Source organism: Scardinius erythrophthalmus, assembly GCF_964197995.2.
Source record: "Scardinius erythrophthalmus genome assembly, chromosome: 19".
In the NCBI taxonomy this organism is placed as follows: domain Eukaryota; kingdom Metazoa; phylum Chordata; class Actinopteri; order Cypriniformes; family Leuciscidae; genus Scardinius; species Scardinius erythrophthalmus.
Genome location: NC_138239.1, coordinates 16,571,515 through 16,599,229, shown reverse-complemented (window position 1 = coordinate 16,599,229; position 27,715 = coordinate 16,571,515). Strand labels below are relative to the sequence as shown.

Below are 27,715 nucleotides of genomic sequence, written 5' to 3'. Positions count from 1 at the left end.
TTCACATTCATGGCACAATTCAAACGGGACCAGAAAATAATAATTTTCTCCCATTCACTTGCATTGACGATTTTTCAACCTAGAGGTCCACTTGGGGTTTTACGGATGGTCGGGACTTGCCAGCTCTATTGGGTCCTTGAGCAGAACATTTAACCTCTAAAGGTCCTACCGCAAGTCAATTGGGATAAAAAGTGTCTGTAACATGGCCTTTGTCTTTGCTAAGTAAATAAAAATGAAGAACACAGCATAGTTCATTTTAAATAGTCATTCCTTTATTTAGAGTGCCACACCACTCGGGTTATTGTCATGGGACAAGTGAGGTCCAATCAAACCAGCAAACACACATCTCACAGAAGAACCAAGCTTCCACTTCCTCATAGAAAAAGTCAGTCCTGGCCACAATACAGAGGCTCTTCCCTCACAGAATTGACTTTTTTTTTTTTTATTAACTTTAGGTGATAAAAATCATCACAGAGGTAAAAAATATTAACCCTGCAACAAAATTGTTTTCTTTATGTTCAAGTATTATTTTGTATTTTTCTTTTTTTTTTCATGTTTTCTTTTTTGTGTTCCTATTGGTTGCCACCAGACGACACCAGACAGGGATGATCTCTCTTCAGTCTTTCAGCTTCACCCTACAGAAAACAATTTCAAATTAAAACAATTTACTTTTTCAGAATAATTTTAAACAAACAGAGAAATAGCCTAGCCATTATAAGCACAGTCATTATAATACTACTGATAATAATAAAAGTTACTCGTCAGGATGTTGCAGCTGCGGTCACAGCAGTGACTCCCACTTTCTGTGTCGCGTCTTTCTTGGCCTGATGAGCCTGAAGAACTGCAACAGCCTCCTCCACCTGACAGCACAAACAAATCAGTCCTGCAATGCCCTCGCCATCTTAACCACAGAGATTCATGGCTCTCATAAAATTCTGCCATCATTTACTCACCCTCATGTTGCCGTAAAACTTTCGTACATCCTCAGAACACAGATGAAGATAGTTTTAATGAAATCTGAGAGATTTCTGTTCCTCCATTGACAGTCTAACTGACACTTTGGTGCTTTAAAAAAGTTCATAAAGAGATTGTAAAACTAATCCATATGAATTGAGCGGTTTAGTCCAAATTTTCTGAAGAGACACGATCGATTTTAAATGAACAGATTGAATTTAGGCTTTAATTCACATATAAACATTCAACTCACACATAATTTGTGGTAAACGGAAGCTCAAGCATGTTCACTTGACATGCAAGAACCAATGAGGTTCATTCTCGTGTTACACAGCACGTTTGAGCTTCAGCAAGAACCAATGAGGTTCGTTCTCGTGTTACACAGCACGTTTGAGCTTCAGCAAGAACCAATGAGGTTCGTTCTCGTGTTACACAGCACGTTTGAGCTTCTGCAAGAACCAATGAGATTCATTCTTTTGTTACGCAGCACGTTTGAGCTTCAAGAACCAATGAGGTTCATTCTCGTGTTACGCAGCTATTTATTAAACCATAATCTTTTGTCAAATCAACTTAGATAATGTGGTTCAGATAACATATATTTTGAGTTTCTATTTATTTATTAAACCAATCTCTTTGTTGCATTAACGCAATTTTTTAATTTCAATGAACTCAATTTTTTTTAAAATGTAAGTTACCTGGTTGCCTTAAAATTTTGAGTTCATTGAAATTAAAAAATTGAGTTAATGCAACAAAGAGATTGGTTTAATAAATAGAAACTCAAAATATATGTTATCTGAACCGCATTATCTAAGTTGATTTGACAAAAGATTATGGTTTAATAAATAGAACCTCAAAATATATGTTATCTGAACCACATTAATTATCTAAGTTGATTTGACAAAAGATTAAAAGTTGTGATAACAAATCATGAAAATACCTCATTAATGAGGTTCATTCTTGTGTTACACAGCACGTTTGAGCTTCTGCAAGAACCAATGAGATTCATTCTCGTCTTACGCAGCACATTTGAGCTTCTGCAAGAACCAATGAGATTCATTCTCGTCTTACGCAGCACGTTTGAGCTTCTGCAAGAACCAATTAGGTTCATTCTCGTGTTACACAGCACGTTTGAGCTTCAAGAAACAATGAAGTTCATTCTCGTGTTACACAGCACGTTTGAGCTTCTGCAAGAGGTTTGTTCATGCATGTCAAGCAGGTTCGGTTGAGCTTCTGTTTATGTTCACTGATTAATGTTTATATGTGAATAAAAGCCTAAATTCAATCTGTTCATCATATACTGTAAAGCGATTGTGTCTCTTCAGAAAATTTCATTTATTCAATTCATATGGATTAGTTTTATGATCTCTTTATGAACGTCAAAGTGGTTGTTGCGTAGACTGTCAATGGAGGGACATAAATCTCAGATTTCATTAAATATACCTTCATTTGTGTTTCGAGGATGAACGAAAGTCTTACGGGTTTGGGACGACATGAGGGTGAGTAACTAATGACAGAATTTTTTTGGTGAACTTATCTTTTAACTGATAAAACGCCATTATTATATATAGATTACATCTCTAGTCTGTGCTAGGCAAGGCATAAATCTTAATAAATGAATGCATATTATGTCCCTGGTTCAGTCAATATGCTTTGCATTGTTAAAAGCTTGTGACTTTTCCCATTACTGCACATAACAGCAGAGCTAGTGTCGGTTGCTGGAGGCTTTTATCATAGTTAACGACTGTCACCTTGGAGCGCAGAGACTCGTGGGACTCCAGCATGTGGAGCAGCTCAGAGTTGTCGATCTCAAGCAGCATTCCTGTGATCTTCCCGGCTAGACTGGGGTGCATTGCCTGGATGAGAGGGAACAATCGCTCACCTAAAGGGAAAAACAGAACAGGCACACGCAAGACAGAAAATAAACAGTTTGAGATGGTTACAGGGAAGAGTAAAATAAGCAAGTAATTAATACTCAATAGGCTGCCCAAAAATACTCATTAGGCATGCCCAAAAAACGTCCTTGAGAGTGTAAAGATATGTTTAGAAAGGCTGAACGTGCTTACAGCCTCCTCATCTCACCAAGCATCTGTTTCTGTTCCTGAGGAGGGGCGGCAGCTAACATGGAGGCAGTGAGAGGCTCCTGACCCTGCACATGAACTGCTGGCTGTGCCTGACCAAGACAATAAACCGCAAAATATTATTGTGTTTGTCGAAGCCAATAATAATTTTCACATTCTGGCCAATAACTGACAAATGGCCAGTTTAAAAATTCATACAATTCTGTATAAACAAATAAAAATAAAATCAATCATTTAAAATGCAACAGTTTTAAATGAATTAGGCATTACATAATAATGTACATTATGAAAAAAAACCCCAATTAATTTTAAGATTTGATAAATATTACATTTAACGGTGTTTTTAAAGATTAATAACTTTAAATGGATGATAGCAAAGGTAACCTTAATGAAAAAATTTAGCACAATTAAATTTTGACAGACATACAGTATATATATTATAGATATATCAGATATATATCCAATACCAAGTTACCAACTGATACTGCTAAATATGTAAGGGATAATCCATGGCTAGCTGTGCATTAAACTATTTTAATGTACGACGTGGAGGCAAAGAACCGCCCGATGCGAAGAGTGGATTATCCCGCTTATACCATGCTCATTTGCCAGTACTGACAACTTAAAGCTGTTATTAATGTTTGCAGCACAATATTTGACCGGAAGGGTAAAATTTACAGTTATTTTTGTCAGTTACGGCTCGTTAGATCTAGAATTCTGCCCGCTTTGAATCAGACACAGAGATAAAGTAGTAAGATTACATTTATTTGAATGAATGAACTGTAGCATTCATTTGAATAATTATCGAGAGAGAGAGAGAGAGAGAGAGAGAGAGAGAGAGAGAGAGAGAGAGAGAGAGAGAGAGAGAGAGAGAGAGAGAGAGAGAGATTCGTACCTGTGTCTGCGTCTCTAAGCTGTGAATTTAATTACTTCAAAATAGCGATGTAACCTCCTCCTTGCTGAGAAATATAATGTAGCTATTCAATAGCGAAGCTAATTTATTACTAAATAAGCTAGAATTAGCTTTGTATTTGTGAATATTTGGTGTAGTTTTTATTTACATCTATCAGCATATATTACCTGTTGCAGTGTAATGGGCTGCACTACCTGAGGCTGAGTGTTTCGTATGGTGGTGGCGTACTTGTATGGGGGCATGGCACGTGGGGTCGTCACCCCCATGGCAGGGCGAGGACCCATTGGTTGGCCAGTGCCTCCTAGTGGGAAATAGGAAGAGGGCAAGTGGGAAGAGGAAATGAGTATTAAAGCTATGATCAGGACAGAATGAACACCAAACACACTTGTAATCATTAAATGTGTAGTTTGTGGTGTTATTCAAGGGAATTACATAATGATCAGTTAAATATGAACTAAAGCCAACAGATATATTATACATTATTTATTATTGTTATTATTATTATGAAACATTAAAATAAACTAAAACCTGAATTATAATCTCTGACACCTTCAACCAACTATGCAACTCTTAAAAATTTAATGTGAGATGATACAGAGAAACTTTTCAGGCCTCTGGGTCTGTAAAACAGGTCAAAGTTTGCCATTATAGGGCATCACATCATTAGTGGGTGGGTTTTCTCACCCACTCTCTGTGCACCTGTGGGGATCCCGCGTGGGCCTTGGCCGGATGCATTGGGTGCCAGGTGGCGAATGTTGGCACGGGGCCCTGGCTGGCGCAAGGAGCCGGGCATGCCCTGGAAGCCACCCTGACCTCTGCCACCCTGCTGCTGCCAGCGAGGGTTCGGACGAATCTGGGTCAGCTGGTTTGGTGCGTAGTATGTTGTTCTGTTCTGGGCCTGTGAAGCATAATAGAATTCATTAGATGCATTTGAAAAAAAAATAAAAAATAATCAGAGAGATTATAAATCTTTTAATTGAACATTTTACTAATTTAGAGCCCTCGTAAATGTATTTATTATCTCTATATGTATAATATACTATGAAGTATACTATAATACTACGTTATATATATAATAAGTCCATTTCGGACACATAAGAAAATAATGTGTTTTGGTGAATCATAATTATAACCTATATGTTGAAATTATGAGATAAAATTCAAAACTTTGATATGCTAACTCATAGTTATGACATAAAAAGTCAAAATTATGACAAAAGGACATAATTATGAGATAAAATAATGAGGTAAAATTTATTTTTGTCATAATTATTACTTTTCTTGTCATAATTTGGAGTTCATTCTTTTAATTTTTATTATATATTTATAATATAATATATTATATAATTTTTTTACTTTTTATTTCAGAATTTTGTATTTCCAAAAAAAATTATATATTTTTTTATTATAATTTTGACATAGAAGTTTTAATTATGACTTTTTTCTTGTTTGACAGAAATTGACATTCCATAATATACAGTGAGGTTGTGTAAAAATAATGAAAATATCGGAAAAAAAAATAAAATAAAAATGTATCATAATACCATTTCATTTTTCCAGGTTTAAATGGAATTAAATCCCAGATTTTATTATCATCTCAGACTTTTGTAGCTCACCCACCTGAGGCACAGCTGGCATGAAGTAACCACCGGCAGGTTGGAACTGGTTGATGATGGCGTTGGCGGGCATGGCTCTCATGCCAGCGATGCGCTGCATGTACTGGTTGGTCAAATGAGCTTTGCGTTCTTCTTTACGTTGGGCCAGGGCCACGTACAGTGGTTTGGAGCCCACAATACGCCCATTCATCTCTGTCACAGCCTTTGTGGCCTCCTCAGGTGAGGAGAAACACACAAAGCCAAAACCTTTGGACCTGCCGTCCTCCAACATCACCTACAGCAAGATGTACATTGTATAAGATCTCACCTCCATCAGAGAACAGTTTAAACCAAAAATATAAATCTCATAAAGCAGAATACTGCATAATTCAACCCCTTTCTAGCACCTAAGTGTCTAAAATGTAAATATAAAATAGGTACTTTAACACATTGTTTGTGGCCATGTAATAGACTGCAAAGGTATTAGTTTTTGGTGCTGGGTGAAATGGAGAAATTCAATGATTTCAGTTGGATTTTGACCCAGTCCTACTGGTGTTGTATATAACTAATGGACACATTACTACATCTTCTAGTAGAAACATTTTATAATATTCTATCCTTTGCAGCCAGAAAAAAATATTTACTGAATTGGATCAGTGATCAAAATTTTATTTTCATAGTAAAAATACTAATAAAATAAGAACAAATAAACACATTTAAAACAACAGCACAAATAAATGCAATAAAATAAAGAGAAATATGAAATAAAGTTTTAAGTTTTTCAGCTGGGTATACAGTATATTCAGGTATGAAATACTACAGAAATTAGGAATCAAATGTAAAATAACATTAGATAATCTTTGTTGTAAAAATTAGATACAGATCAATGCTTACAGTTAGTTACAAAACTTCAAGAGCAGAGAGTGATTCTCTTAGTCTTTTGTTCTTTGATTAACATGACAGACAGCAGCAGGTTTATTAGGCTGCTGTCACTTTAAGAGCTACTGCACGGATCCAATATACTGTTACTGTAACTTGCATTACAGTAAGTTACAATCACAACTAATTACTAGGTTCCAAAACGGACTGTGTTTAACTGAATACTCGCCAAGACAGGCATTTTGACATAATTTTGTGTGTATTTGACCGTTTAAGCACAGTAAGCCACTCATTTTGGTACTTATGACTCAAAAGTTGCTTGAGACTGAGAGGCGGCTTATGTGTGCTCTACTTATATAGATCAGTGGTGCATGTGTTTTTGGTGTGAGTGCGAAACCTGAGGGAATTAGTAAAATGATGCGCTCTATACAAGCACTATTTAACCAGTGCGAATGAGACGAGTGAGTGAGAGGAGGCGGGTGTGTATCACTTCACCGTCGGAGAAAAGAGAGCGAGAACGAGCAGTTGACGTTATTGCCCGTGCCGCTGACAACAAAACGGATCATGCGGAAAATCGTCTGATTCCGGTCCCTGGCTGGTTGACCGGTGCATCTCTAAGAAATAGACTTTTGACCCACCTTGGTACTGGTAATGGAGCCGAAAGGAGAGAACTCTTTACGCAGTTTCTCATCATCAATGGTGTCATCAAGATTCTTTATATACAAGTTTACACCCTGCAAACACAAATATATCAAAATGAATTGATCAAAATGAATAGTTTTTTTATTACTAAACTAAACACAAGCGCACACACAAAGACAAAACACAGCAATTCATTTACCTGATATCTGCTGATTCTTTCCTGTTTGAGCTGTTCAAACTTTCTCTTGAGTTCTGCTTGTCTCTCCATCTTTTTCTGTGCTCGGCCAACAAACACTGTCTTGCCGTTAAGCTCTGTACCGTTCATCTCTTCCACAGCCTGAAACAGCATCACAGTCAATCACCTTTCTGTTCATCTGCTTAACTGTCAGTCCATCCATCCATCCATCTAGCCAATCTCCCAGTTCAATGAAAATGTCAGTGTATCAATATAGTCATTTACACTAATGCTAATTTTAAACATGTTTTAGCTTCAGCTGATTAGCATTATCAGCAAATCATAATACAAATTCACTGTACCTTGTTAGCATCCTCATGCATCTCGTAGCTAACAAACCCAAATCCGCGAGATTTCCCTGTGGGGTCAGTCATGACCTTAACACTCAGTGTTTTACCTGCAGGTAGAAACAAAATCTTCAGAGAAAAATTATAGGTCTCAAGACTACCACCACAACCCCTTTATACTCTCAAACTCACCGTATTTATCAAAGAGCTCCTTCAGTCTCTCATCATCCATGTCGTCGCCGAAGTTCTTGATGTAAACATTGGTGAACTCTTTGGCTTTGGCGCCCATCTCTGCTTCCCTCTCCTTCCTGGACTTGAAACGGCCCACAAACCTACAAATAACAATGGAGACAGAAATGTGACTGATACAGAAATGCAATACAATCTCAGACCGACAGCTGCGGACCAACCACAGACAAGAAACAGCTGCAGCAGGGACAAATCTGACTTTAAATTTAAACACTGCACAGGCAAAAAAACTTTTTTCGAAATATCTTCTTTAGTGTTCCACAGAAATAAGAAAGTCACTCAGTTTTGGATCAACATGAATTTGAGTAAATGATTCTGATCCTTTGGCTCTGATTGGTCAGCAAACTTTCACTTAGAGTTCCTCTCTGGAACATCTGTAATTGACAACTACATATCATCCTGGTCAATCTACAAACCAATGACCATCCTTCCTGTCACATGACTCATGCTCAGACACTCACACCTTGCGGTCGTTCAGCAGCATGCCGTTCATCTTCTCGATGGCACGGTCGGCTGCGTCCTGAGTTTCAAAATGCACAAAGGCGTAGCCCTTAGATCCATTCTCGTCGCACACCACCTGTAAACAGACATGGGATGAGACAACCTCAAGAATCAGAGAGTCTTTTCTTATACAGCTGATCTACACAGCTTCTCAATGGGTATAGCTACAGTAACGTCTTCAGCTAGTCAGCTTTAGATCCTTTCCATCTAAAATGGCTATATCTCTTAAGCCTAGTATTCATTTTATATCCACACAGTCACGCAGAGCCGAAGCACAACCAAAACAATGTTCTTCCATGCATGCAGTTTTGTTTATAAGAGGGCCAAAAGTTGCATAGTGTACCTTTAATGTATCAATTATTTTTTTACAGCTTTCAAAAATATAAAAGTCACTACTCACCTTGCAGGACAGGATGTTTCCGAAAGCAGAGAAGGTATCATACAGGGCCTTGTTGTCAATGGACTTGTCCAGATTTTTGATGAAGACATTTCCAACCCCGGATTTCCTAAGGGATGGATCCCTTTGTGACCACATGATTCTGATTGGTTTTCCTTTAACCACATCGAAGTTCATTGTGTCTAAAGCTCTCTCCGCTGAAACCAAAAAAACATGAGACATAAGACATCTCTGCATGGTCTCTACCTTAGCACTTAAATTACAAACAATTACTAGAGGATTAAGACATGTCTTAACCAGCAAAAGTCTTTGAATTGGTATATGTTGAGATACTCAAACATAGTAACCACTTCAAACAAGCTTGAAGCTTGTTAGCTGAGACTTTGCTAATGCTAGCATATCATAAAGAGCCTCACTGTTATCTAATAATTACAGGACTGTTGAGGTGCTACTGCCCAGATATTTTAGGATGATAAGATCTGTTAATTTTAAAGTATAAAAATTTCCTTATTTTATCACATCGACTCAAATAGGTTACTAAACTCAAGTTTTTAATATGGTCTATATGGTGTTTTTAATATGTTTTAAGACAAACCATGTGCAAAGTCAACACCATTGCTGAGTATTTTCACCTTAAAACTGCAGTGAAAAAAATGACAGTTTGAAACATGATTTGAAATTGCCGGTGTTTCTTACGTTACAAACCACCTTGTAACCAATCACATCAACGTACCGGAGGGCTTTAGCATATCATTACCTATGACTGCGAAGCAGGAGTCTCGAGAGAAGCCAGGTTATCCTGGTATACCTTTCTGTTGATATCAAAAATCGGGTACATTTAGCAATATAGCGAGTGAATTATGTGATGTATATTACAATGTTATGATAAACTATATGCCTTTCTCCACTGATGTTCTAAGTTGTTCAAAGCGTTTGTGAGGATGCTGACTCTGAGATGGCGAACAGTAACGTGTAACATTAGCAACACATTATTAGCTGTTTAATAACGTAGTCAAGCAAAAGGCTAATCATATTAATTGATGTTATGTGTCCGACGTTGTAGAGAGCATACAGTTACATAAAACGCATTACCATTCTGATACATCGACTTGTGTATGAGCCTGTATAATTCACTCTTCCATTTCTTCTTCTGAATCAGTTTCTGGTTCAAACATATATGGGTGAATTAAACCAGTATTTCAAGTTGCCATTGTGCAGCGTCTACTACAGTAAAGCTGACCAAGTGGATCTCTGTGCTGGTGTGAGTGATTGAGTGTAGGCAGGGCTGATTTGCATATTCATGGATCCGCGTATACTAAATGAAGTAAGGGTATAGAGTAACATTCAAGCTATTTTAAGGCATAAATAAAATGTCACAGAAAAAAAAAACGTTTAAATATGTAAAACATTTTTACAGATCTTTAACATTCATAGACATTTCTTTATATTTAATACACAATGTGGACTAAATATAAATTTAAATATACACGTCTGGAAAAGTCATGTGAAACATGAATGTCAGGTTTAAGGTTTGTCAGTTTTTGTCTGTTTTTCTATCAAATTGATGGCATATGAAACTCTGAGGGACCTGTCACCTATTGTAATGCATTATGATCTGTTTCTCTCTTTCTCTCTCTTTCTGTTCCTCATAGCCCTCCCCCCAGCATACACACACACTAAGCACTAAAAATGTCTGGTGACAAAATGGAGCAGCCTTGTGTCTGCTGCACTCAGCAGTTTGCAGTGTAATTGTATTGAACATGGAGCTCAGGGCTGGTGGGATCATCCAGAGAGAGAGAGAGAGAGAGAGAGAGAGAGAGAGAGAGAGAGAGAGAGAGAGAGAGAGAGAGAGAGAGAGAGAGAGAGAGAGAGAGAGAGAGAGAGAGAGAGAGAGAGAGAGAGAGAGAGAGAGAGAGAGAGAGAGAGAGAGAGAGAGAGAGAGAGAGAGAGAGAGAGAGAGAGAGAGAGAGAGAGAGAGAGAGAGAGAGAGAGAGAGAGAGAGAGAGAGAGAGAGAGAGAGAGAGAGAGAGAGAGAGAGAGAGAGAGAGAGAGAGAGAGAGAGAGAGAGAGAGAGAGAGAGAGAGAGAGAGAGAGAGAGAGAGAGAGAAGAGAGAGAGAGAGAGAGAGAGAGAGAGAGAGAGAGAGAGAGAGAGAGAGAGAGAGAGAGAGAGAGAGAGAGAGAGAGAGAGAGAGAGAGAGAGAGAGAGAGCGAGCAAATAACAACTTCCAGCCAACATAGCACAGGACACACAAACTTTTTTTACCACCAATGTAGTGATTTGTTGGTATCAAGCAAAACGTTGTTATATTTTATGAGGATTAGAATTATTAGTTAGGATGCACATGCATTTACAGCATATTGTTGTCAAAGTAATAGTAGTAAGCTTTCATCGTTGGAGAAAACAGAATAAGCAGAAACATGGTGTGGCTGTCCCATAAATTTGCCTGTCTGCTTGTTTCTTCAAAGCACCCCTCAGAAAAGACAGGCACAGTGAAGGCAGCCCTCACTGGCTCTATATTTAGCAGTTTGGGTCCTTTGAGCAATGTGCTGGCAGGCAGCATGTGTTCAAGGCTCTGTGTCCATTGATGGGGCTGAGACACTGGAATGTGTGTGGCTGAAGCTTACCAGTGCCGGCAACTGTTTACAAATGCAGCTGTTACATGCTGAAAACCGAACCATATGCTTGAGCACATTTGCCAAGCATGTTGCAATATACTATTGCACTGAAACACTGTGCAAAAACATGCGCAATACAATCTCAAGTCCTGAATTCTAGATGTGCATCCTGCAGTGATCACAAACTGTTTTTTGTCTCTTATATGTAAACATGTTTACTATCAGTTGCCATTCTGAGTTTCTAAATGAAGGTGAGTGAGTTCAACTCTGACCTTTTAACCTTTCTGCTGTGAAAGAAGAGGACAGAATCGAGCATTTAATAGCACACATTTCAGATCCAGCAAACTACCAATCTGTTAAATAAATTACATTTTTAAAATATAATAAAATACAATACAGGTTTTTTAAATTGTAATCATTTTTTACAGTATTAGTGTTTTTATTTAATTTTTGATCAAATAAATGCTGCCTTGGAGAGCATAAGAGACTTCTTTCAAAAACCTTACAAAAAACATACCGACCCCAAACTTTTGAACAGTAATGTACATTCACTCATTATGTATTGCATAATTTGAGCTGATTGAACAATCAAATGTTTTACCCTGAAGACTATTAACTCAGAAAGGAATGAAAAAAACTAAACATATATGTTATTCAAAAGTTGTAAAACTGTGCAGGTAAGTTGAAATGTAGGAATGAACAAAAATGGCCAGTTAACACTTATTCTTGTCTTCTTTGAATCATTAGATTCTGAAATAAAGCTGAAGGTGCTCCACAATGGTATTATCCCCTCCTGACACTTTAAATAGCACAAATAGGTCATGCCAGGTTGCAAAATGTGGGCTCACACACACACACACACACACACACACACACACACTAGCAATGTTCCTCCAGTATTTGTCAGATAACTAAAAAATGGAGGTATCCTAATGTTCATGTTTGCTTCTGTGTAGAATGTCTCATATCAAGGTTTATGGTAGATTTAGGCCACTTTGACTATATGGGTCAACCAGTACATTCAATTCTATTCTAGTTCTTTATTCCGATTATAGACTATAATTAAGCCTTATTATAGAGAGTCTTGAGCTTTTCCATTAAAATTTTCACAATTTTGCCAATATTTTAAGGAAGATTTTCAACAGAATGTTTGAATGTTTTTCTCTGGAACTTGATGTTTTCCAGGAATGGACATGCTAGGCAAGGCAAGCTCAACAGAACAAAATATCAGTCCTTCACAGGGTGCCCAGCTTAAATGATACATACATACATGCCATGCTGCATATTTAAACTTTGTATCACGTACTTATATCGAAGTGATGATATTAAATCAGGACAAGGGAAATGATACAGCCTGTAGCTCTATTTAATATTTGCTCCTTTAAAAGCAATTGAGTTTTATTTGTATGGTGCTTTTCACAACGCATAATGTGAGTGCCTTACAAATCCCAGAGTGAGCAAACCAAGTGTGATAATGGCAACAAAATCTTCCTTGGTTAATTTCAGCAACATCTTAACATCTATTTAATGTTACTATAGGCTATTTATGAATAAAAATGGAATAGATTAACATTCGGCAGATGGTTTTATCCAAAGCGACCTTACATCGCATTGAAGGTACACATTTATTGGTTCATGCATTCCCTGGGAATCAAACCTATGACCTTGGTATTGCTAGCGCCATGCTCTTGAGCTACAGAAAATGTAGAGTCATAACTATTGTATATTGGGATACTAGTAACTAAGAAATAAGTGCTAGTACTTTATTTTTTACTTTTAACATACTATTAGTCTTAAAATTATATTAGTCTATAAATATTATAACTGAGAAATAATTGCTAGCATTTTGCTTTTACTCTTTTAAATAGTACTAGAGAGTAAAATATTAAATAATACTACATAAAATTGGAATAGATAGTTGTAACTATTGGTATAGTAACTAGTAACTAAGAAAAAAGTACTAGTATCTTAAGGATAGTTAAACTGGAATATGTATCAGCAACAACTGGAATATATTTGCAACTTGTCAGAAGTAATTAGTTGATTTCTGAACCACTGATCCCCATAGATTTCAATGGCAAAACTATTAGGCCTACTAATAATAACAATGAAATAGGTTCTTGTCACTAAATGGTGACTAGTATGAACACGTTATATCTGAATATGTGACAGATTGAATGGATTCAAGACCATTTTTGAAAACAGAAATCAAACTAAATCTAGTGTTAATTACTTAATAATAATAAAAAGATAGCCTACTAATTCGTTTAAAGGAAAATGTTAAAGCAGCTTGCCATAATGGCTGGACATAGGCTAATGCGGTGTGACAGTGCAGTCACTAAACCCTGACTTTCACACAATAGGCCATATTAGGAGAATAAAGCGATCTCTTTAATTTGTTAAAGATGGTTATAGCAGGGAAGAACAGCGTGCTGTGGGTATCTCAGAAATACATGTGACAGCAGCACACAGGAGATCGAGATAGCTCGCCCGCACACACGCTACATATCACCTCCAGTGTCCCTACATTTACGCACGAAGCATGTCACATTATTCCCGTTACTCTGACAGCCCTGTGCATCACGTTTAAAGTCACCCAGGACGACAGGGCGCCGTCTTTCATGTCTTACCGTCCGCAGGCTGCTGGAAGTTGACGTAGGCATAGCCCAGCGAGCGCCGCGTGATCATATCCCGACACACGCGGATGGACAGCACCGGGCCGGCCGGACTGAATTTCTCATACAGCATAGCCTCCGTGATATCAGGGTGCAGGTCGCCCACATAGAGAGAAGCCATCGGATAACTCCCCGCGGTCGCTGCGTTCATATCTCGGTGTCGTTCAAGCCTTTGAGCTCGTGTGTTTTGTCTAGTGCTGAAATGACAGTGCGTAAAGAGTGTCCTAGAACCAGAGGGACAAATTAGTCTATTAAACTTTTACGCTACTCTCCAGATAAACGATGTCGGTATTACTGACAGCTACAGCATATGGAGTCCGGTCGCGAGGAACTGGCTTCAGAAATCGTCCGGGTAGTTGGAGACCTTGTCTTTAAAAAAAAAAAGTTTGCCCTTTTAAAAAAAAAGTTGTTTTAAAGTAGTTATTTTTTGAGGTTTTTGGTATTTTGTATTTTTTATGTTTCTTTTTTTTTCTTTTTTAAAGGTACTGAAGAACAGTGAGTTATACACTCACGGTGTGGTGGCCGGGGAAAGAGGGTGCGTGGGAAACGCACGGGCACTTTATAGCTCGAGCGGAGGAAATAGCAGCCAGGGTCGCACTCTGGATAACAGAAAAAACACGCGCACCGAGCATGCGGTGTAACATGACAGTAGCCTACATTCAACAAGGAACATCCAACAGCGACATCTGGGTGTTGCAGTCTACAGCACAAGGTTTCTTTTACATGAACACGAGTCATCCTCAAAATACTGACAAACATTCATTGAATCATAAAGACTTATAAATAATTAACTCCCACATAAATGGCATATTCTCTGACCTGATATTTTATGCTAAAGTTCAGCATATTTGCAAATCAGAAAAAGAAAACCAAGTTCACCAGGTAGACTGTTTACCATGACATTTACAGTTGTTTATATATTTCATGTAAAGAACGTGATAAGTCATAACATGTTTTTACATTAACTCAAATTTGCAGCTTAAAAAAATATCTGTCCCGATAATTTACATGTCATTGGTTTTGTCAATAGTAAATACATTGACAAAACAAAGACTATAGGAAAAGTACTTCCAAGGTTAAAATTAAAGTACAGCATGGCTGTTTTGCACTTAAGCATTGGAAATTACTGAGAAGTGGAATCAAAATAAAATGTACTGACGTTGGTCTACTCCGTGAACTTGAGAGGGTAATCTAGATTGTAGAACAGAATTTGTCCTTTATGATCAGTATGTCAAGATTATAAACATAACCATTAGAAGCACTAACCTTCAGTGTTTGCTGAACATCTGAAGAGCAATGTGAAAAGCTGCAGGTCACTAGGCTATATAAAAAAGGCACATTACAAGACATCTTTATGTTAACCAATTTTAAGTTACTTTCCCCCCTACCAAATTTCATGTAAAACCCTAAATAAATTGCCCTGAAATCCAGGTAGTTATTAAATGACAAAGGAAAATTTGAATGAAAAACAGCTTTATTTTGGTTGAAATTTCAGTAAATACATTGGAATCATTTCACACAAAGGCAAAACACAGGTCACTGATGCATCTTTAATAAGATCATAATCACCAGTCCATTGACCGCAGTTGATCTAATAGGGATGAAACTAGACCTTTAATTTGAGAGGAGTCCTCCACCCGCTCATCCTTTTCTCTTTTCTCACCATTCTTCTCTAATTGCAGAGTCTTGTCCTGTTTGCTCATGCTAGGCCGTTTCTGTTCTTCATAATTGAGAGAACTGGACCCATCTGCAGCTTGTTTCAGACTTAGTTTAGAGTAGAGAACTGGCTCCAATAATTTGTCTCCTTTAGAGCTTTTAAAGACCATCTCAGCCTGTCTGAAAATAACTTTACCCTTATCCTCAGCACTCTCAGAGAGCTTATCTGATGTAGGGTTGACCAGGGAGTTGTCATTAGAAGGAAAGTCAAATTCAAGATTCAGTTGAGGCTGCACTAGGTGATGTACTTCTGTCACAACAGGGTTTCCCTCAATCGCATGCAAGTGGGCAACGTCTTTAAGATGCCACATACCCAATCGGTCTTCTGCAACATCATGCAAATCCACAGCTTCTACTTTAGCTTTTCCTTCATTCACAGCAACCGTCTGACTCATCTCAGTGCTTTCATCTGGTTTCAGCTTTCTAAAGGGTTCGTCACTTTGAAGGGTTACATCAACAGCATGGTTTTCTGGATAACCAATTCCCACTTGCACCACTGGTGGCAACTCAAGCTCCATGATGTCTGGTAGCCACATTGAGAAATCCCCTCCCTGTCCCTGGCTGATTAGAACCAAACCTCCTCCAAAGCTAGGCTGAACAGGCCAGGGGGAGACGTCACCAATGTTTTGCATTGAGCTCCCGGAGAAAGAGGCACCTGCCATGATCAATCTTTTATCAGACAAGTTTTCGGCTGTAGGGCTGGACTTTGTAGCACTGTAGTCTGACAGTGATGTGGCCTGTGGTGCAGATGGCTGATCCTTAATAATCAGGGGGCCGGTGCTTACTACTGCACGCAGGTCTAGAGAAACAGTAAAAGAGAGTGTGGAGGTTCATTTCAAAGCAAAACGTACAGGGCTAAGCAAGCATTTTTTTCAGTTGGTCCAGCAGCTCTAATAATTGGTGAATGAGCGGTTTCATTTCTCATTTGCCAGAAATATTGGGAACACCAAGTTTCTTTGGTCACATGAACCAGTTTTTTTTAAATGCATTAACTTTACTTAAATGTAGTATCAACTAGGAGTTGAATCTTCACATTGACGCACTGTGAGCCAATATGACTTTTTTTTAAAAGATCAACATAATGTAACATTTAACCAAAATGGCAAGCAATAGTATGGTTAACTGGCTTGAACCTCTCAGCAGGCTATCCTTAATCTTGAGCCTGGACATGGGTACTTTGTTCATTTGAGTTCCAACTAACCAAGAAGTTCTGCATGCTCCAAACTTCTGCACCTTTTCCCACAACAATCACATATGGAGGTTTGGCCACCCAGGTCAACCCATCTGAAAACAGGAGGGTTTTTTTAAGTTCCAAAAGCCTATTAGGACAAAGGTCAGAGCCCAAATAAGAGCAAGATCGGATTCAAACCTACCTTGATTTGAGCTTGTTGTAATTGCAGAATTTAGTGACCGATGTCAGACCCACATCAGAAAGATAGACTCCGCAGTGAAGATAAATCTAAAGCAAACAGGAGAGCATTACAGAGCAAGCTATTGTCAGTTTGTAGGATTGTAATAATCCTAACTGGGAATAAACTCACCTCAGAAAACTTTAAACTAGACGTACGAACAACCAAATTGACTACATCACTACGTCGCAACACAAACTTCACCAAAGACTCTTTGGAGGCCACACAGCTGGTAAACAAAAAAAAAAAGGAAGGCTAAATTATTTCAGAAGTAAAATGTAGAGAAAACAGCATTTGTTGAGTTGATCTACCCTTTGTTAATGATAAGGGCAACTTCAGGTTTCACAGCAGGGTTTGGGGAGGAGGAAGCATGGCAGGACTGGATATAAAGCTGTTGACCAGGGGCAGGCGAGGCAGACACCTGTAGATGCAACTGCTCTCCTTTGTAGAACACGTTAGTATCTGCTGGATCATTCCAAGATGCTAAAGCAAAACAAATATTAGACAGTAAGACACTAACTACACCTAATAGGATTAAGATCATTTTGATAACATACAGTTCATGATCCTTAATGAAAAACCATTTCTTCTCTCCAGTAGACCCAGTATATCATATGGCATTGGGAAACCAGATGCAAACCCATCAAAAGTGTGAGGCTGAGGCTGAGGAAAACCATCCAAGAAAGGTCCATCTTCAGCAATGCCAGGAAAGTCAGAAACATGCCAGACATCATTTATCATTCCCGGTGAGTATGCTGAAATGCGGCCATTAAAATCATTCCCGTTAGATGTAACTGGCAGCGCTAGACACGCTATAGCGCAACAGAAGACAACAAAATCCACCGCCATCCCAATCCTTCAGTTTTGATCTGAGAGAGAACCAATACAGAGTAATTTACACAGCCACTTTCCTTGTCTTCCTTGTCTTGCCTTCCTTTAAATTGAAGCTGAGAGGTGGATTACAATGTGCAGGTTAATGCATGAATGAGAGTCAGCTTATCAAGTCCAGGTGTTCAGGTTTACCTCATCAGCTCATCATTGCTGGCTACTGATTGGGCTTCTTTATTTTTCTTATTAAATCTTTTGTTTATTTGATTTTTTAATAAACTGGACAGCATTTTCAGAAGTAAATACCAATTTTGCTATTCATAAATTAAAACTAAACCTTATTTTCATTGTTTAAAAAAAAAGTTAATAGATCCAGCAAACCCACCAAGACTATTACATATATATTATATGGCAATTCTGATTCACATAGGCTAAATTAATCTAATGACATCACAGTGCTCGCATTGGAGACGCTATAAACTCCATGTAGGTTACAGCGACACCTGCAGGGCGGCCAGCATCAGGTGAGCGCGCGGAGAGGGAGTGGCCATGCACGCACACGCAGGTGAACGGGAAGAAGGAACACAGCCTGAGAGGCACGGTAAGAGGAGAAGATCCTTGAACATGTTAAACCTTTAATTATGACTTCGTCTGAAAGAAGGACTCCAGGATGGTGAATTCGGGTGAGTTGGGCATCATTTACACAAGTAAAGTGTTCGTTTCATTTCATGAGGTGGGAGTATGAACAGGCTCGCGAACGTTGGGTGTGGTCATGTCTATCTTGATAATATATCAACGCAGCGCTCTCTCGCTGAATGTTACGAGTTTAGTAATGGCCGGCATTTCAACTAATGTTGCCTACAACATAAAGGATTTACTGTTTATTTCGGACCTGATGTCTTTTTATAGATTTGATTTGTTTTGTGTTATTATAAATGCTCTTGACAGAAAATGAAAATTCATTCGTCTTCATTTACTCACCCTAGTCCTTCCAAACTAGTTGGACTTTGTCCTAGGACTTCTGTGGAGCACAATACATAATAGCCTATATTTTCCATACAATAACAGTTAATATTAACTGAAAATGTGGAGCAAAAACACTATAGACGTAGTCCATATTCACAGAGCCGGATTAACGCAAAGGCAAACTAGGCACGTGCCTAGGGCCCGATTGGCGGGATGGGGCCCAGACAGAGGGACAAAAAAAAAAAAAATTTAGCCTAAATGTCCTATCTACAATTTATTTCAAAATGTAGCCTATTAATCAACTAAAAATAGTAACGATGTTTATCTTAACCATAGACTGTTACATTACGTCACATTAACGCCAGCCCATGACTGTATAGAGGCGCCAGCCAGTTTAGTCCGAGGAGACGTCAGAGGCGATCAGAGGCGGTCAACGAACGCATCCATCAGGTGCTGCGAGTGCGAAGCAAAAGCAGAAATAGGCACGCAAAGAAGCACAGCTCGTAATGCAGGTCATCGATTTTGGTGTGATTGCAATGTATTTTAAATATAAACTTGTGGGCTACTGTAGATCAGCGTCATTTCTGGAAAAATCATTCACCGCTTTGTGAGTTTAAAAGAGCGCGAGCGTCATTAACGTGCCCAGACGCGACGCTTTGAATTTGCGCGTACAATCAGTGAATAACATCGCGTCCAGAGCTGACTAGTAAAAAAGCTACAAAAGTAAAAGACAAGACGTTTGTATTCAAAGTTAAAAAACCAACACACTGCAACATTTTTAAATGTTTCAAATAAAGGATCTCATATGGGTCTATCTTCTATATTCTGATGCTGATGATTAGATAATACCCTGACATCATAGCCTATACGAATATTAGTTTAGATTTTTTTTCCTGCTCAGTAGCGATCGTGTCTTTCTCTTCCACTTGATTTGTGTATAGCATATTTAAGGTAGCAATGCAATACATAATAACATATTACTGATATTAATAATATGACAATATCTGCAGTCATTATTGATTAAATGGGAGGGAAAAATCCTGCCCATAACGCAGACAAATTATAAAAGCACGTTCATGTTCATCTACTGAAGTTGTATTCTGGAACTGTGAATAAACTGAATAAAACAGCAAAATAACAACAAGAACAATAACATCTTCATTAAACAAAAAAGAGATTAGCTTAGATAAAGTTTGATAGGCTACCACACTGTAAAAATTAAAGGTGCCTGGAGGAACCTTTTGGGGTTCTTCACTTTGCCACACCGGCGGAACCGTCTGTAGATCCTCTAGGCACCCTTTAAAAAGGGGCGGTTCTCTGAGGAACCACACAGGTTTCCTGAGGAACTCTTATATTAGGCACTGTGTGGAACCACTTTGGGTGCCTCCAGGAACCAAATTTCATTTTTTTTTTTACATTTAATTTCATGTTGTTACTATGGTTACCTTTGACATCTATTATAATAAACAAATTGAACCAAATACAAAATAAGAATTGTTTATTACATATTTGATATTCATTTTTATACATACACTTCCATGCACATGGGGAAAAAAGCTAACTACAGATTAATATCAATGAATACACAAAAAAATAGTATAATACATAAGCAACATGAATAATCAACCATGTATATACAATAGATAAACAAGAAAAGACATCTCAACAAAATGCATGGAAACACATATGTTCCACGAAATAAATCAATGTAAATAAAATTACATTTGAACTAATTAAAAATGTCCATCATACTTAACTTTAAAACATTTGTGTTTCAGTCCGATGGTAAGTCTGACATCACTGTTTCCAAGTCCAAAAGCTCTATCAGATGCCAAAAACAAACAACAGTGCTAATATACACTCATTGTGCTGTAACCTTTATCTCTATACTGAAATCTCTGATGGTTAGTTATTCAGCTATTTTGAATCATAAAATGTTTAAGTCTGGGATGCCGTTAGACTGGAGACTGTAATGTACACTATGGCTTTTGAAAATCTTAAATGTGTGACTTGAATCAACAGTGTTCATAAATGGTTGTTGAGTATTCTCATGAAACAAGATAGAGGAAGTAGAGGCTTCGACCCGGAAACAGAGTTAAGGTGCAGTAAAATGATCTGTTGTTCTGTGAATGTTCACTGGTGAATTCCAGTCATTTCACTAAGAATCCACACGATCAGCAATTTCGTTTGTGGTCAAAAATGTCACTATGGGACCAAGTTGGTATGAGATACTTAACGAGTTAGAAAAGTGAAAAGGTACAGCATCGTTTTCCGTTTGTTTTTCTTCTTTTCTGGTGGATGGTCCAGGCACTTCAATGATTTTCAGGTCTACAGGAGGATTTTTATTCTTGATCAAACTTGTATTTCAGCTTACTGAGATCCCTGCAAAGTACAAAATTTACTGTTAGTAATGTTATTAAAGTGATAGTTGTGAAATTTAAATAATTGTGACGTTCCAAACCTGTTTGACTCTCTGTCTGTGGAAACCAAAAGCAGATCTCAGGCATAATGCAACCCCAGTCACCATTCAATTTCACTGCATGAAACACAAGAAGAAAACAAATGTGTAAATCATTCATGAAACCATTCTTATGTACACTTGTCTAGTTCAATTCAATGCAACAATTTATGTAAAAATGGTTAAGCTCCAAAAATGTCCCAGAAAAGATCCTAAAAATAATCAATGAGTTCACAACTCATGTGTTATGGGTTGTGTTGCAAGTCTTCTGAAGCCTAATAGCTTTTTCCTTTTTTTTTGTCGAAAAAGACTAAACTTGAAGTTATAATTCAGAGTTAAAATGTCTATAGCATTTTTTGTGAATCAAACCTGTGATATTATTTTTCTGAGTAACATGAATGAGATTTGAGATCATGAGAAAATATTTTCAGAGAGTAACTGATTAAAAAAACACAAGTACACAGTCAAACAATACAATTGCACACAGAGAAAGTTCATAGTAATAAAGTACTGCATGTGGTTCAGGTAACTTACTGTAATTCAATGTTGCCACTGAAATGTTCAGATTATTTTAGAAATGTAATGGTTGTTCTGGGGAAACAAAAGAACAAAGCTGATTATTCACAACATAATATTTATTGACCAGTAAATGGCTTTAAAATGGTATTCGAGAGAATGAGGGCACCTGTAGTAAGTAAAGTTGACGTTAGGCTAAACAAAAACAGAGCAAACTATAACCTGTTTTTGTTATTCATAACAAACGCCAAGAATCAGAGAATTTTCTAAATTAGTTAGGCTATATCAGCAATTTGAAGACAGTTGTACAAAATATGTTGAATTGAATGACTAAATCAATCTAAGACAATAAGTCAATAATTTCCATTTGTTCATTAGATCAACGTAGTTAGTTAGCATCGCGGCTAAAACCAGATACTGTGCAATAAACGAGTGGTAAACACTGTAAAAACGTAGTAATGTATAATAAATTTAGTTTATATATATATATGTGTGTGTTTAAATATATAGTGAGTAGACTCTGTATTTATATTTATTTGGCGAGTTTACAAACCTTGTAATGGAGAGCCGAACAAACGGCGGAAGCTTTGATGAGAGGAGCCGTTACTTTCAAACCGATGACGTCGATCAGCTGAGCTTTGTTGCGCGCGAGCAGCGCGAGGATCACTGAAGCGACGACAGCAGAGGAATAGCAGCAGTTTCGTGACTGAATAAAACTTCTCTCCTCCTGCTTCTTCTTCTTCATATATTATTATTATTATTTAGTGTTGTTGTTTAAGGTTTAAATGACTTAATAAAATAGGCCTATACTAAATATAAGTAAGCTACCCAAGTGAAAAAGACTAGGTTACTGTTAAATGTATTAAAAATGCATTAAAGTATATTTGTATTGTAGGTCTACTAAAAACACACTCAAGTACATTTTTAATACATTTAATAGTACATCTTTTTCACCTGGGTATGTATCCTGAATCAAACTTGCCTATAATAATAATAATAAAAATGCATTAAAGTATATTTGTAATGTAGGTCTACTAAAAACACACTCAAGTACATTTTTAATACATTTAATAGTACGTCTTTTTCACCTGGGTATGTATACTGAATCAAACTTAAGTAGCCTATAATAATAATAATAATAATAGGATAGGCCTAATAATAATAATAATAGAATAATAATCTAATTCAGGCCTCATTGAACCATTGGGTTCCTCCAGATGCTGGCTTTAACTTAAGAGATCTTCCAGGAACCACTTAAATGTTAAAAGATCTTCCAATAACCCTTCTATCGCATTCAAGTTCCTCTATTTTCCCCCAAAGCACTTCGAGGTCTCATAGTAATGAAAAGGTGACTCCAGAACCTCTGAAGTAAATACAAAGTGCTTAAAGGATCCCATAAGTTCCAGCAAGAACCTCAAAGATTGTCAATGCTCCTCCAGTTACCCTTCTATAGGAAAAAGAGCTTTGAGGCACCTAAATTACATTTTGAAGTTCCTTGAGTATCCAACAGGATACTTGAGGCTCCTTTAGTTTTTACAGTGCAGTAACAAGTCTGGACCCATTACTATTTTTAATGTTTTTGAAAGAAGTTTATTATTATGCTACAAGCCTGCATTTATTTGATCAAAAATACAGAAAAAAAACAGGAATATTCAGCAAGGATGTGTTAAATTTATAAAAGTGATATTGAAGACTTTTTTAAAAGAACTTTTTAATAATCAAAGAATCATGAAAAAAAGTATCACATGTTATAAAATAAATATTAAGCACCATTTCTAACATTTGATAATAAATCAGTTTTCTGAAGGATCACGTGACACTAAATTCAGCTTTGCATCACAGAAATATATTTTAAAGTATAGCCTAGTAAAATAGAAAACCATTATTTTAAATTGTAATAATATTTCACTATATTATTTTTCTGTATTTTTGATCAAATAAATCCAGGCTTGATGAGGATTTATAGACTTCTTTCAAAAACATTACAAATAGTAATTTGTCCAAACTTATGTACTGTGTAAGTAAAAATATACTAAATTTAAAGTTAAATGTTGTATAAATAAAAAGGTTAGGAATCATATTTGTTTCAAGTGTGTTTTATTGGGGGTGGGGGGGGCCTCCAACATGAATTTTGCCTAGGGCCTCCAAATGTCTAGATCCGGCCCTGCATATTCATGTCCACACGTCAAGCCTTCTGGAGCCTTAAAAACAGACATTTACGCTGACTCAAATCACATTCTATGCAAACTCCAAAACCGATCCAAACTCTTTCGATTTCCAGTCATATTGCAAGTACAGCTCCTCTTCTAGAAAAAAGCCTAAAGACCGCTTGTCAATAACATTTTATTCAGCAGTAAAATCTGATAATCGTAACGCATCTTTGCTTGTTCGTAAACATTGCGGTGTCACTAATGATGGGTTTGCGTCCCTTTTGATGATTGACTTTTTCAATCACCATTGATATTGCATTTAACATGTTAATGATGATTTTTTTTTTATTGTGCCATAAAAGGAACAACATGAGGTGGAGTAAATGTCGATTTAACCATTACTGTGATGATTTAATAGTATTATTCTCCTAAATTATCTCCTAAAAATCTAAATTATGACCTGGTTGAAAGTGTACAATACAGCTGTAAATTGTGATAAATATATTTAATATTATTTAATAAAAATATTTAATTAATTTATTATTTCCTTCATTCATTTACTGGTTTAAAATATTTAATCAATTGTCTACAATTACTCTGATTTTTAAAAATCCAGTAATCACAAATGCTTGGAAGTGTCATGCACAAGTCATGGGAATTCAGGTGTGGGAATCTCCATTACATCTGAGTCTGACAGTTATTTCATCACAGTTATTTGCTTTTTAGTGAAGTCATGGGCATGGCACATGAAAAGTGTAGTCTCAAATTAATCTGGATTTCATGGTGCACAAAGTTCCTTGACATTTAATTTAAATGATGATTTGTTGTCTGGTCCTTTATCATCAATGTCCTGCTGTTTCTGTGTTTATGGTTCCTTGATGTTGTGTGTGTTTGCTTTAGGTCTTTGTTGTGGCAGTCTGAAGGATGACAAGATCCTGATGAAGATGGGTTTGGGACTGGTGCTAGTTGGTCATGTGAACTTCTTATTGGGGGCACTGGTACACGGAGCTGTGCTCCGACACATAAGTGTGTTCATTTGGAACCGGAAACTCGTCTATCCCATCTCCAATGTCATTGCTCTTGTGGCAGGACTCATGGTATGTCTGTCCTCAAAACTGTAACCTATTGCTTGCTTATTATCTCCACATTTCTGTTATGGACATTAGATTTTGTTTGTGATCATTATCCAGTTGCCAGTGATGTGGTAGATGAGGCATAACCAGGTGTGTTAGTTGAAACTTTAAACTAACCCCTTGCACTGAATGAATCCACACTGTAATTCATACATCTGACCATGTTATAACCTGCAGGCAATCATTGGTGGAATTTCAGCTATTGTTCTCTCAAAAAACAAGAAAAACCAGCTGCTGGTGAGTACACATACCCACACTCAGTGCTGTCCTTTTTGTTATGATCACATTTGTTATTTATGTCTTTTTGCTACATGAGGTTTATTTGCTGCCACTTCAAAAAGTGTCTTTCTATAGAACAAAATGGAGTATTCATGTATTATTTATTTCTGAACACATTCTATCTTTGCTGCAGAGTTGGTTTCTACTAGTTATGAGTGTCCTGGCTATTCTTTTGGGTGCCGCCTCTGCAGTGGGAATCAGTGTTGCTACAGTGAGGGTCATATATCTGGATGGGGAGACTCTGTTTGCCCACTGCAACCAGTCTGCCATAATAAATTTGTACAGCATCACAGATGAATGCCCCTTTGACCCCACACGCATCTATGTAAGTCAATTTATCTGCAGTCTGATGAGTCCTTGTGTAATGCAAATGACTGATATGAGTCTAATAAATGCCTTTTTTAAGAGTTTTTCTATGTTTTAGTGTGCAACTGTTTTGGTGACTTGAATGCATCTCAAGCCACTAAAGCAAAGCAAAATAAATATATTATAAAACTCATGTACGATCAGATTTTATCCTGAATTTGATCCTATGTTAAAAGTGAGGAACAAAGGCATAAAGGTAAAAACAAATGTGCAAATGTTCTAATGTGTACGCCAACTTAAGTGCATGTGTATAAACCTTTTGCACTCATATACCAGTATTAAAATATTACAACATCGTTAATTAAAATAAAAACGTTAGTATTTACACCAAAAAAAAAAAGTTTTTAAGCCAGTTATTTATATCTTTTGCTGTAGTGAATCAGTAGGAAATGTCAGTTTACATTACCAAACATTCCTTTTACCATTAATCCAGTGAGATTTTTGTATGCACAAGGAGTCTGTCAACAGCCTGTGCTCCACACGGAGATCTGATCTCACAGTCATCAAGTAAAAACAGAAACAGAAAAAACTGAGACAGTCTAAATCTAGAAGAACTGTGGCATCGCCACATCATCAAAACTTGCATCCGCTTCACGTCGGGGTCCTGATCAACCTGTCTGGGTTTATTCTGAGATGATAACCGGCTGGATGTACATTATCCCTTACATATGCTAACATTTAGGATGATTCTATGGACGACTTTATAAATAAGGCCTTAGGTTTCGGCATGGAATTTTAAAATTGAAAAAAATATTTATTCTCAGCTCTAAATATTTGGCTAAAATTGCTACAAAAATCTATTCACAAATGCATAAAAATGTCATGCAAAAGTCATGGAAATTCATTGGTAAAATGGTGTTGGAACCCCATGGGACATAATGCAAAATAAGCAAATGAAAGGAACTCCTAAAAAAAACAAATGAAGACAATATATATTTACAATATTTAAAACAGTATATTTAAAATATATTTCTCTCTCCAGGGTACTACATTAATCCTATGGTTTCCATTGATTCTGATGTCAGTGGTGGAGGTTGTGTTCTCCTGCCGCTGTTTCTTGGCCTGCACGTCGTTCCTCCGGATGCGCTGCCCGTGGAGAAGAGCTGTCAATAAAAGGGTAAATAGAACTATATGTGTGTAATCAAGACTTCGATATGAAATCATTTTGGGTTACAGATTGTTTTAAGAGCAATTTTGCATGCCAGCTCCACATTAAACTTGATAAACCTTTGTGTTCTTTGAATGTAATGTAAATGTTGGGGTTTAGGTGCGTGTCCAGCTGCCAGAAGAAACCTCACTGCCACCAGTAGATGATCCAAATGAGGTGGACCCAGCAGAACAACATGACCTACTTGCTGTGGAGACGAGTGAACTGTAATTCAAAAGTAAACATTACATGAACAATACATGCTTTTCAAAAACGCTGCATGACAGTGGACCAAGAAATACCAAGTGCCAATGCACATAAAACATAAAAGTGTGTTTCTCACTGAAGTGGCTAGCAGGTGAAGGGAGGCGGTGCTCCGGCATCTAATGAAGCACTAATGATGAGTGTTATTGTTCAGTCTTAAAGGGTCAGACTGCGTGACCAAGTACTATTGTAAAGTGCATGTTTTATATATTAACCTCATGAACATGTTTGTCTGTTTGATGTGCGTGTTTAATGTTACATTTTCTGCACTGATGGGTTTCCTCGTTACATTTATATTAAAAAAAGACTTTTCTATTCAAAACTGAATTGCTTGGACAGTCTATAATTTTTGATAAATATTTATAAAACTATTTTATATTCTAAAACTACTACATATTTATATTTAAAAACAGTTTTTTTTTTTTTTCTTCAAAGGCTGTGTGGCTCTGTTGTTTCATAGG

General features: G+C 37.1%; 3 protein-coding genes and 1 long non-coding RNA gene across 7 annotated transcripts; 1 reads left to right on the top strand and 3 right to left on the bottom strand.

Annotated features, from left to right (window-relative positions):
- Positions 1–250: 250 nt before the first annotated feature.
- Positions 251–14,645, bottom strand: pabpc4 (poly(A) binding protein, cytoplasmic 4 (inducible form)). Of its 2 annotated transcripts, none has more exons than XM_081393767.1 (14): positions 13,978–14,645; positions 8,734–8,927; positions 8,294–8,409; positions 7,776–7,915; positions 7,599–7,693; positions 7,261–7,398; positions 7,058–7,153; positions 5,566–5,835; positions 4,630–4,843; positions 4,113–4,246; positions 3,034–3,124; positions 2,703–2,833; positions 759–860; positions 251–635 (listed from the first exon to the last, which is right to left on the bottom strand). In XM_081393767.1, the coding sequence occupies exons 1-13, from the start codon at positions 14,171–14,173 to the stop codon at positions 762–764; spliced, it is 1,914 nt and encodes a 637-aa protein (XP_081249893.1). In that variant the 5' UTR covers positions 14,174–14,645; the 3' UTR covers positions 251–635; positions 759–761. The 2 variants fall into 2 exon arrangements, with proteins under 2 accessions (XP_081249893.1, XP_081249892.1); XM_081393766.1 differs by having other exon boundaries at positions 4,645–4,843; positions 13,978–14,556.
- Positions 14,646–15,469: 824 nt separating this feature from the next.
- Positions 15,470–18,140, bottom strand: zpcx (zona pellucida protein C). Its single transcript, XM_081393771.1, has 6 exons — positions 17,705–18,140; positions 17,459–17,630; positions 17,280–17,376; positions 17,112–17,197; positions 16,940–17,022; positions 15,470–16,537 (listed from the first exon to the last, which is right to left on the bottom strand). Exons 1-6 carry the CDS (start codon positions 17,994–17,996, stop codon positions 15,588–15,590), a joined length of 1,680 nt encoding a protein of 559 aa, XP_081249897.1. The 5' UTR covers positions 17,997–18,140; the 3' UTR covers positions 15,470–15,587.
- tmem54a (transmembrane protein 54a) lies at positions 18,132–27,595 on the top strand. 3 transcript variants are annotated; one of them, XM_081393778.1, is made up of 6 exons: positions 18,132–18,658; positions 24,966–25,162; positions 25,376–25,435; positions 25,611–25,802; positions 26,826–26,960; positions 27,111–27,579. In XM_081393778.1, exons 1-6 carry the CDS (start codon positions 18,646–18,648, stop codon positions 27,219–27,221), a joined length of 708 nt encoding a protein of 235 aa, XP_081249904.1. In that variant the 5' UTR covers positions 18,132–18,645; the 3' UTR covers positions 27,222–27,579. The 3 variants fall into 3 exon arrangements, with proteins under 3 accessions (XP_081249904.1, XP_081249903.1, XP_081249905.1); XM_081393777.1 differs by having other exon boundaries at positions 18,241–18,576; positions 27,111–27,595; XM_081393779.1 differs by having other exon boundaries at positions 18,483–18,576; positions 24,982–25,162.
- On the bottom strand, positions 20,424–22,540 carry LOC308707371. Its single transcript, XR_014032163.1, has 4 exons — positions 22,469–22,540; positions 21,934–21,990; positions 21,403–21,477; positions 20,424–21,323 (listed from the first exon to the last, which is right to left on the bottom strand). It is a non-coding gene; the product is annotated as an uncharacterized lncRNA (long non-coding RNA).
- Positions 27,596–27,715: the final 120 nt, after the last annotated feature.

Excerpts from the sequence above, each read along its gene's own strand:
- pabpc4 (XM_081393767.1), bottom strand. The coding sequence starts at position 14,173 with ATGAACGCAGCGACCGCGGGGAGTTATCCGATGGCTTCTCTCTATGTG. Across the intron at positions 8,410-8,733 it reads GAAACATCCTGTCCTGCAAG|GTGGTGTGCGACGAGAATGG; the intron begins GTGAGTAGTGAC and ends GTCTGTTTACAG. Across the intron at positions 7,916-8,293 it reads CTGCTGAACGACCGCAAGGT|GTTTGTGGGCCGTTTCAAGT; the intron begins GTGAGTGTCTGA and ends TGTTATTTGTAG.
- zpcx (XM_081393771.1), bottom strand. The coding sequence starts at position 17,996 with ATGGCGGTGGATTTTGTTGTCTTCTGTTGCGCTATAGCGTGTCTAGCG. Across the intron at positions 17,631-17,704 it reads TTCATTAAGGATCATGAACT|CATCTTGGAATGATCCAGCA; the intron begins GTATGTTATCAA and ends GTTTTGCTTTAG. Across the intron at positions 17,377-17,458 it reads GCCCTTATCATTAACAAAGG|CTGTGTGGCCTCCAAAGAGT; the intron begins GTAGATCAACTC and ends TTTGTTTACCAG.
- tmem54a (XM_081393777.1), top strand. The coding sequence starts at position 18,525 with ATGCACGCACACGCAGGTGAACGGGAAGAAGGAACACAGCCTGAGAGG. Across the intron at positions 25,163-25,375 it reads CTCTTGTGGCAGGACTCATG|GCAATCATTGGTGGAATTTC; the intron begins GTATGTCTGTCC and ends TATAACCTGCAG. Across the intron at positions 26,961-27,110 it reads GAAGAGCTGTCAATAAAAGG|GTGCGTGTCCAGCTGCCAGA; the intron begins GTAAATAGAACT and ends GTTGGGGTTTAG.